This window comes from Pangasianodon hypophthalmus, chromosome 7 (genome assembly GCF_027358585.1).
Source record: "Pangasianodon hypophthalmus isolate fPanHyp1 chromosome 7, fPanHyp1.pri, whole genome shotgun sequence".
Classification (NCBI taxonomy): domain Eukaryota; kingdom Metazoa; phylum Chordata; class Actinopteri; order Siluriformes; family Pangasiidae; genus Pangasianodon; species Pangasianodon hypophthalmus.
Window position 1 is genome coordinate 30,084,394 of NC_069716.1, and position 10,000 is coordinate 30,094,393.

The window sequence follows — 10,000 nt, forward strand, 5'->3', positions numbered from 1 at the left end:
TTATTCAACACAGCACACAGAAGTTGGCTGTAAGGTTTGACTCGTGGCTCAGAGTTGAATCTGGCCTAAGCTCTCTGTCTAAAGAAACAATGCAAGAAGCCCCAAAAATCAGACATTTGAAATAAATAATTCAGGATCTGTAATTCAGTGGTTTCCACTTCCCTCCTTATAACTCAGTGGTTAGTCTCCCCACTTGACCCTTATCAGATGACTGTGTCTATCAGGGAGGTTCTTCCCGGCTGATAATGACCTACCTGTTGGGCAACTACTTTCAACACCAGTATCTGCAGTATCTGGGCATGGGTCTGGTTCTGAATGTGGTTCTTCCCCAAACTGTTGCCACAAAGTCGGAAGCGCACAATTGTACAGAACGTCTCTGTGTGCTGCAGCTTTACAGTTTCCCTTCACTGGAACTAAGAGGCCCAAACCTGTTCCAGCATGACAATGCCCCTGTGCACAAAGCGAGCTCCATGAAGACATGTGTGAAGGTTGGAGTGGAAGAACTCGAGTGTCCTGCACAGAGCCCTGACCTCAACCCCACTGAACACCTTTGGGATGAACTGGAACACCGACTGCACCCCAGACCTCCTCGACATCCCAACATCAGCGCCTGACCTCACTAATGCTCTTGTAGCTGAATGAACACAAATCCCCACAGCCACGCTCCAATATCTAGTGGAAAGCTTCCCAGAAGAGTGGAGCTCATTATAACAGCAAACACAGGAGGAATAAATCTGCTCTGGGATGTTTTTGAAAACAGGTGACCACAAACCTTTGGCCATATAATGTAGAAACTACTGTTCTTGTGCTGGCCCCCAGCTTTAATGGGGCTCGCTCTGTCCCAAGAAGTTTGTTCTCATTTGGAAAGAGGTTTGATTGTGGCCATTGGTCTCACAGTAAACTCCAAGGTCAGTAGTTCATTGTCATGATTTACTTAGAACTGTGGGCATTTCAGAAGTGGGTCTTCCAGCCTGCATCTAGACCCCAAACATCACAGACTTAAACATGTTCCTGTCTCAGTTAAAGAGGTCCTTGCTTGGGGGTTTGAGGCTCCAGTCAGTCAGAACACATAAACCAACTGGAGTTGGTTGCAGACCATCTGGCCCTAATGCTCTTCTTGGCAATTCAGACACACTGTTGAGATGTTGTGTACATGCAGTAGAGTGGTGTCTGCACCCAGTAGTGGTAGTCCAGATCTGTGAGAAGTTTACAGGTGGACCTCATCACCAGTGCCAAGTGGTCGTGGATCTTCTTGGCAGAGCTAGATAGCCTACTTGGACAGGATGCTCTGGCTCACACCTGGTCTCAGTACTTGTTATAATCTTTACCGGTTCTACCACTGATTCTTCCCACTCTGTGAAAGATTCAGCCACTAGGCCTCAGAGGTATCTTTGGGTCTTACTTCTCTGACTAAATCTTACACTTGGCAGACACAATCAAACTTGGACCAAATTATAGACAAATTCACACAATTAGCTAATTAGATAGCTAACGTTAGCTAGCTGGCAGTAATAACTTCACAGCTTTATAATGTAGCTACTAATTGCATGCACAAGAACACCATGTTTCACCGTATTTAGAGCAATGCTCTTTATTCAATTGTAAACAAAACATTAATAATAATATTAAATGTGTATTACTTAACATTAAACAAATTAACAAAATCTTTAGACTGTTTAGACCCGGCGATGTCCAGTCTTATCCGGAAAGGGCCGGTGTGGGTGCAGGTTTTCATTCCAGTCAGACACCTGATTCCACCTGTTTAGTCAAATAGTCAATCTTGGCTTTCAGTTCACTCAGGTGTGGCTCCTGATTGGCTGGAATGTACCTGCACCCACACCAACACTTTCCAGATAAGATTGGACATGCCTAGTTTAGACAGTCTTTTGGACTGTGTCTTAAATTTGTTTCTTAATTTTGTTGCATTTTACCTCAGCTTTTACATTTTTTTCTTTACCCCAGACACAGACAACACCTTGACACAAGTCTTCACCTGCTCCTTGTGTCCACTTTCCTACACAGTTCAAATTTACCTCCACAAACACATCAAGAGATGCCACAATGAAGAATATGTGAAACTGTTCAAATCAGGAGAGATTGGTATCCTTCCTGCTGACACCTCTCAGAAACGACTCCAGAGAAAAAATTACTACTGCAAATACTGTGGAAAGGGTTTCACTTACCAGAGTAGCCTCCAACAACATCAGCACTTACACACAAGTGAGAGGCTCTATCAGTGCTCACAGTGTGGGAAGAGTTTTACTCTACAGAGTAGTCTCCAACTACATCGGCGCATTCACACAGGAGAGAAACCGTATGAGTGCTCACGGTGTCTAGAAAGTTTTAATGATCAGATTGATCTCCAAGTGCACCAGCGCATTCACAAAGGAGACAAACCATATGAGTGCTCACAGTGTGGGAAGAGTTTTAGTGAAAGAGGAGCACTTCAGAGACACCAGCACGTTCATACAGGAGAGAAGCCGTATCGCTGCTCAGAATGTGGAAGGCGTTTTACTCAACAGTGTAATCTTCAAAAACACCAACGCATTCACACAGGAGAGAAACCGTATCACTGCTCACAGTGTGGAAAGAATTTTAGTGATCGGTGTAATCTCCAAATACACCAGCGTATTCACACGGGAGAGAAACCGTATCACTGCTCGCATTGTGGAAAGAGTTTTAATCAGCAGAGTAATCTCCAAAAACACCAGCACATTCACACAGGACAGAAGCCGTATCACTGCTCAGATTGTGGAAAGAGTTTTACTCAACAGAGCAATCTCCAAAAACACCAGCGTATTCACACGGGAGAGAAACCGTATCACTGCTCACAGTGTGGAAAAAGTTTTAATCAACAGAGCAATCTCCAAAAACACCAGCGCGTTCACACAGGAGAAAAACCGTATCACTGCTCAGAGTGTGGAAAGAGTTTTAGTGACCGGTGTAATCTCCGAACACACCATCGCACAGCGCACAGATAACACGTCATAATTGTTTTGGAAAACTTGCAAGTTTTTCTGCACGTTTTTCCTGAAGTCCTGTCATAGGCTTGTCACGATTTGTGAAATATACAGTTAAAATCTCACACTTTAGCAATTGCTGATTGATGATAGAATTAATGATAGCATTCTACTATTGTTTTATAGATTTCCATCTCTACTTTTCTCCATGATCTCATTCCCACTGTTCCATGCTCGCAGCCCTTCCATCTCTTGAAGTATTGCTGCTCCTCTGTATATTGTATATCGCAGCTGATTGGTCTCTCTAGGATCACAGCCCCCTGGTCTATTGAGGATTGTAGCTTCATGGTCTCCAGAGGATCTCAGCCCCTCGGTCACTGTAGGATCGTAGCCCCTCAGTCACTGTAGGATCTCAGCCCCTCGGTCACTGTAGGATCACAGCCCCTCGGTCACTGTAGGGTCTCAGCCCCTCGGTCACTGTAGGATCACAGCCCCTCGGTCACTGTAGGATCACAGCCCCTCGGTCACTGTAGGGTCTCAGCCCCTCGGTCACTGTAGGGTCTCAGCCCCTCGGTCACTGTAGGATCTCAGCCCCTCGGTCACTGTAGGATCACAGCCCCTCGGTCACTGTAGGGTCTCAGCCCCTCGGTCACTGTAGGATCACAGCCCCTCGGTCACTCAAGGATTGTATCCTCTCAGTCTCCGTAGGTTCGCAGCCCCTCAGTCTCCCTAGGATCGCAGCCCCTCAGTCTCCCTAGGATCGCAGCCCCTCAGTCTCCCTAGGATCGCAGCCCCTCAGTCTCTCTAGGATCGCAGGCCCTCAGTCTCCGTAGGATCGCAGCCCCTCATGTGTGAGCATTCACACATACAGAAAACAAGTTTATGTTTTATATCTGCCAAATTTCATGTGGCTTGGAATAATATTTCTGGAGATATTAAATCCTAAACAGATAAGACAGATAAGACATTTTTTAATGAGAAAATATGGTCAGCTCAAATACTTTACATATTTTACAGACTCGTTTTAGGTCACAAGCATCAAATAAGACAAGAATGAACAAAATGTTAGGCATGCAGCAGCAACCCTATCTGAACTGATATGGAATGTCCCAGCAACATAGGCCCTTTCACCCAGGAGAGAAGACATAATTCAGCTCACAGTCTGGGGAGATGTTTACTCTCCAGTGGCAGCAGTGCATTCGCACAGGTGTGAAGCCTAATTACTGCTCACAGTGAGAACATAGTTTCATTGGTAATTAGCAAGTTTAACAGAAACTTCTTCAAATCATATTTATTTGAGAGTAATATTGGCCTAAATCTTTGCATTTTATATTGCTATTGGTTGTGTTTTTGTGTTAAAGACAGGTTAATATATTATTTATTTATTTGTTTGTTTAAAACCGCTGTAAGTGGGATGATTACTTGCTAAACTATAGTATTTAATAGCAGTTTATGTTTTTTGAATAAACAAGATTACCTGCTTTAAGCTTTATTTCCTGTTTCTTCTTTTTATTTTAGTATTTCTATGCATCAAGGATGTCAAATATCTTTAAAAATTGCCTTCAAATTTCAGTTTCTTAAAACATTTAGTACTCAAATGCATTTAAATATTAATGAGGTATAAAATAACATTGATTGCTGTACTACCATAAACACAAGCAAGGATTGTTACACGAGTGGTGATGACTGTTTATACGACAAAATCCAGACAATTAACACATGGGGATTTTCAGGTGTTTGGGAATTACCTCGTCATATTTGATGATATAATATCATATTAGTATTTAATTTACTACTCTTTACATGGAGAGAGCCATGATAGCGAGCTGGACAAATTGTGCTGAGCAGAGTTCTGTTAATCTCCTTTAGACCTCTGGTCCATAGTGACCACTATTGACAGGACACTTTCCCTATGGGGGACTACAGGGCAGCAGAAAGTTCCAGTTTTTCAATCCACAGCCACCACTCTCCGCAACATCCACTTCAGAGTTTGGGTTTTTAAGGTATTTAAATATTAAGCCTTCACAGTTAAAAAAAAAAAAATCATTCCTACTTGCTAATCTTTTGGGTATTGATGTTCTGATATACAGGTACTCCACACTCCATGAGCTAAAATCACAAGCTCACAGGGTTCCTTTGCCTAGATACTTACAGGAGTTTAGAGAAGGATCATATATTTGTGGTTTTGTGGATTCATCTTCTGTTTATGACAATCTTTATGTAAAGAGGAGCTGTCTTTTGATGCAAGTGTGATGAATCAACATGCAAATTGAACGACGCAGGCTATACACGTCATATCTTCATAACACCAGTGCAAAACCAAAAGAAGCAAACTTTGGAGAGCAAACGTATTGTACCTGATCCACTACAGCACAGTACAGTACAGTACAGGAGCGATGGCATGATTCCTGCTCTTGTCAATCAGAGTGACACTGGCCAATCGTGGGCATCTGTGAGCTCCTGTATGAGGAGGAGGGAAGATGATGCTCTCCTCCCTGACAGGTAGCTGTTGTGTGATATGGGAGCGCAAGCTTTAGCTGGAAATTGACAAAAGACCAAATTGGGGTAAAAATCCCCTAAACAAACCCTTGTGTTCAGTGCAGTGCTTTCACGATTGCTCATCATTCAGTGATGCCAGTGGAGAGTAACGAAACTGCACAGTCATTATTCAGAGATGAAGATGATTATTCAAGAAGATCATAATCTTCTCGTCAGTCTTACTGAGAAACACAAAGCATACGATGACACTGAGAAATTTAAATGATTAGTCATGTGCGAGAAGCCGCGTGACTACCTGTTACTGTAGAGCCGGTTGTTTACCTGCAGTTTGTTTGTGGGGGCGGGGCATACGTGTCGCTGAGAAAGGGCTTGACTGGACACTGAATAAGTTTAAAAAAAAAAAAATTCTATTTTTTATATGTCTTATTATTAAATGTCTTATTTGTCTACTTGTGCAAAAAAGGTGTAACATCTATTTTAATTTTAATGCTGTGTGTGAGTGTGTTCATTAGCAGGCTATAATTAATAAGCAAGGGCAGAGTGATTCTCATCATGTTGGCATGACAACGAGAGGAACAGGGAGACAGCGATGAGGGCAGAGAGAAACGACACTGTGTGTGTGTGTGTGTGTGTGTGTGTGTGTGTGTGTGTGTGTGTGTGTGATTTGTCGTGTATTAATTGTCCTGTTCCCTACACTGTATAATCATATGCACTGTGTATTACACTAATCCTGTGTTCAGGGTTCTAGAATGAGTTTATGTTTTGGATTGATTAGAACATCCTAGAACAGCTGAGAGTCTCTCTCTCTCTCTCTCTCTCTCTCTCTCTCTCGTTCTCTCTCTCTCTCTCTCTCTCATTAAATATCTGGTTCAGGGTAAGTGGTGGTGTCTGTATCAGATACCAGTGAGGTTTTGAATTCTGTATGCAATAATAAAAACACAAATATTCATAATTTTTCCTGTAAAATTACAATCTTGTATTTGTCATGTTCGTTTCACTTCTTGTTGCCTAGCAACGATCCAGTGCCAGAGGAAAGCTGGGGGTTAAATGGTTTCAGGAAGCTGGTTGTGTGAGAGAGAGAAAGGTTCTCAGTGAGTGTGTAATATTACTTCATTACATGGCATTAGTGATGAGAACCAGCTACTGTCAGTTCAGCTTCTGAATAAAACTCACGGTGAGAACCGTGTTGATGTTTACTGATGGAGTATTTAAGTCTCACAGCTTCATTTTATTAAATCCTCTGTTTTATAAGGTCACTGTAGCTAACTGCAAAGCTGTTTGGCTGTTTATGTGTAGCTACCCCATGGTGTAATGACAGCCAGCTAGCTACACTGTATGTAATGCTGTATTTCATTGAGCTATTTATTAGATAGCTATTTATTTTTAACATAATTTTATGTTATGTTTTAGAGTTACAAATTAGTGAAATTACAAAAGAAAATACAGACAGATGATAAATCATCATCAAATCATCACACGAGGGAAGATCTTTTGGAGGAACGGTTCTCCATTGCTCCAGTACAGTTCCACAGACGTGTAGAATCTGTGGAGTCTTGTGGTGGCCTGAACACCTCACTAACACACACCATGTCGGGCTTCCCATCTGACGTGACAAATTTTAAAATAATGAATTTAAAAAAAACTCCTTCACTGAGACTGACAGGTACACAGGCCACGCCTCCTTCACTGAGACTGACAGGTACACAGGCCACGCCTCCTTCTGCCACATCTGTTCATCTAAGCTCACTCAATCTTTACACACTTAAAGATACACTCTAACACATTGCATAACTGCAGCATATCACCACACACACACACACACACACACACACACGTTTATATACACATACACTTCCTGTGCCTCTGTTTCTCACAGCAGCAATGAGAGAGAGAGAGAGAGAAAGAGAGAGACAGAGAGACAGATTGCTTCCAGATTTCTCATGACCTCCTAAAGGGTTAAAGCATGCTTTGCCTCTCTGGAATTGTGTGTGTGTGTGTGTGTGTGTGTGTGTGTGTGTGTGTGTGTGTGTGTGTGTAAAACTGCGTAGTGCATTTCTGGTGTGTTGCGTAGATAAGACTCCAACTGTGTCGAAACTGAACAGAATGTGAAAGAAAAGGAAAAAGAGAGACACACAAGTTTTAGTGCTATGAAGAACGAGACCCACGTCCACGGTAAATATACGAGACAGACGGAGGAAGAAAGACTCAGAGAGAGAGAGAGAGAGAGAGAGAGAGAGAGAGAGAGGATGTGTGAAAGTGAAAACAACAAGGAAATGAAATGCAGTCAGAAGAGTTTGCTACTCGTTTGTGTCTCTCTCTCTCTCTCTCTCTCTCTCTCTCTATTTCTCTCACTTTCTCTCTTTCTCTCTCTGTTTGTCTTTCTCTCTCTTTGTCTCTCTCTCTCTCTCTCTCTCTCTGTCACTCTCTGTCTTTCTCCCACGCTGTATCAGATTCAGGCTCTACACTGTGTAGTGTGTGTGCGTGTGTGTTTTTCTATCCTTCCCCTTTGACTGTGTGTGTGTGTGTGAGTGTGTGTAGGCGGGTGTGTGTGAGGACTCAGACCCTCTCCTCTGTGAAAACCATGGATGGATTGCGTCTACCACCACTTATAGAGGAAGTGCTGGACTCCACAGGTACGACACACACACTGAGTTTAGCAATAGTTGAAAGACAGACAAACAGACAGACAGAGAGAGAGAGAGAGAGAGAGTGGATTCACTGAGGTCCTCGAACTGTTGGATGTTGATGGACTCCTCTGAGCAGGTGTGTGTGTGTGTGTGTGTGTGTGTGTGAGAGAGAGAGAGAGAGAGAGAGAAAGAGAAATGTTTTCTCAGAAAATTGTAGCAGAATGTGGCTGTTTTTTCTGTCATCCATGTTGTCAGGGCAGAACGATGGACTGCAGCACACACACACACACACACACACACACACACACATGGTCAGAAGGATGGAATGTAGAAGAACAGTGATGTCATTGTTAGCTGGGCAGTTGAATTGGTGTACACAGTGTGTTCTGTTCTGACTCTTCCAGCAGAACTTTAGGGTTCTTTTGGTTCTTTTAGGGAAGATTCATGTTTCAGTTGTGTTCCACTGGTGAGAACGTGAAGAAGCTGCAGAAATCTTGCAGAGAGAGCGTGGCACGGTGGTGTTACTAATCTGACTGTAGAACCTTTCTGCTGCTCTTTACACCCAGGGTCACTTTTCCACCTGTGTTACGGTACGGTACCGAACGTTTTGTATAGACTAGTGATTAATGCGTTCTCTAGTCTCCGCTGCGGGGATGTTGACTCGTCAGAGAGGAAAACACAGTGAAGCAGACGGCAAAGAAATCAGCTAAATGCACTTTAACTGTCAGCGTGAAAATATTTCAGTTTAGATTAAGTCTCTCTCTATATATATTTGTATATATAGAGCCTTAACACTTTGCTCTCTGTATGAAGTGATGAGGTGATCGCAAGACCGAGCAAAATCCTGCTCAGCTAGTTTAGAGTCAGACGAGCCGACTCAAAGAAGACGAAGCCGTAAGGAGTTTATCGTCATTAAGCCGTAAGGAGTTTATCGTCATTAAGCCGTAAGGAGTTTATCGTCATTAAGCCGTAAGGAGTTTATCGTCATTAAGCCGTAAGGAGTTTATCGTCATTAAGCTTTATGGAGTTTATCGTCATTAAGCTTTATGGAGTTTATCGTCATTAAGCCGTAAGGAGTTTATCGTCATTAAACCGTAAGGAGTTTATCGTCATTAAGCTTTATGGAGTTTATCGTCATTAAGCTATAAGGAGTTTATCGTCATTAAGCTTTATGGAGTTTATCGTCATTAAGCTTTATGGAGTTTATCGTCATTAAGCCGTAAGGAGTTTATCGTCATTAAGCCGTAAGGAGTTTATCGTCATTAAGCTTTATGGAGTTTATCGTCATTAAGCCGTAAGGAGTTTATCGTCATTAAGCCGTAAGGAGTTTATCGTCATTAAGCCGTAAGGAGTTTATCGTCATTAAGCCGTAAGGAGTTTATCGTCATTAAGCTTTAAGGAGTTTATCGTCATTAAGCTTTATGGAGTTTATCGTCATTAAGCTTTAAGGAGTTTATCGTCATTAAGCCGTAAGGAGTTTATCGTCATTAAGCTTTATGGAGTTTATCGTCATTAAGCCGTAAGGAGTTTATCGTCATTAAGCTTTATGGAGTTTATCGTCATTAAGCTTTATGGAGTTTATCGTCATTAAGCTTTAAGGAGTTTATCGTCATTAAGCCGTAAGGAGTTTATCGTCATTAAGCTTTATGGAGTTTATCGTCATTAAGCCGTAAGGAGTTTATCGTCATTAAGCTTTATGGAGTTTATCGTCATTAAGCTATAAGGAGTTTAGCGTCATTAAGCTTTATGGAGTTTATCGTCATTAAGCTTTATGGAGTTTATCGTCATTAAGCCGTAAGGAGTTTATCGTCATTAAACCGTAAGGAGTTTATCGTCATTAAGCCGTAAGGAGTTTATCGTCATTAAGCCGTAAGGAGTTTATCGTCATTAAGCCGTAAGGAGTTTATCGTCATT

General features: G+C 42.2%; 2 protein-coding genes across 8 annotated transcripts in view; both read left to right on the forward strand.

Moving 5' to 3' along the window:
• Window positions 1-4,452, forward strand: part of LOC113525446 (zinc finger protein 271-like) — a 39,411-nt gene extending 34,959 nt beyond the window's left edge. The window contains exon 9 of the mRNA XM_034305636.2: window positions 2,228-4,452. Coding sequence (XP_034161527.2) covers window positions 2,228-2,981 — 754 coding nt within the window. The 3' untranslated portion in view covers window positions 2,982-4,452. The remainder of the gene's footprint in view (window positions 1-2,227) is intronic.
• A 2,893-nt stretch (window positions 4,453-7,345) lies between these two features.
• Window positions 7,346-10,000, forward strand: part of LOC113525444 (coiled-coil domain-containing protein 136) — a 19,428-nt gene continuing 16,773 nt past the window's right edge. For 2 of the 7 annotated variants that reach the window (XR_004578482.2, XR_004578483.2), the window contains exon 1: window positions 7,689-8,092. Coding sequence is in view for 3 of the 7 variants with exons in the window: in XM_053235711.1 (XP_053091686.1) it covers window positions 7,738-8,092 (355 nt within the window). In the remaining 4 variants the exon portion in view is untranslated. Of the gene's footprint in view, window positions 7,632-7,688; window positions 8,223-10,000 lie in introns of those variants that run through there. The other 5 variants (XM_053235712.1, XM_026911956.3, XR_003402661.3 and 2 more) reach the window with 5 other exon arrangements.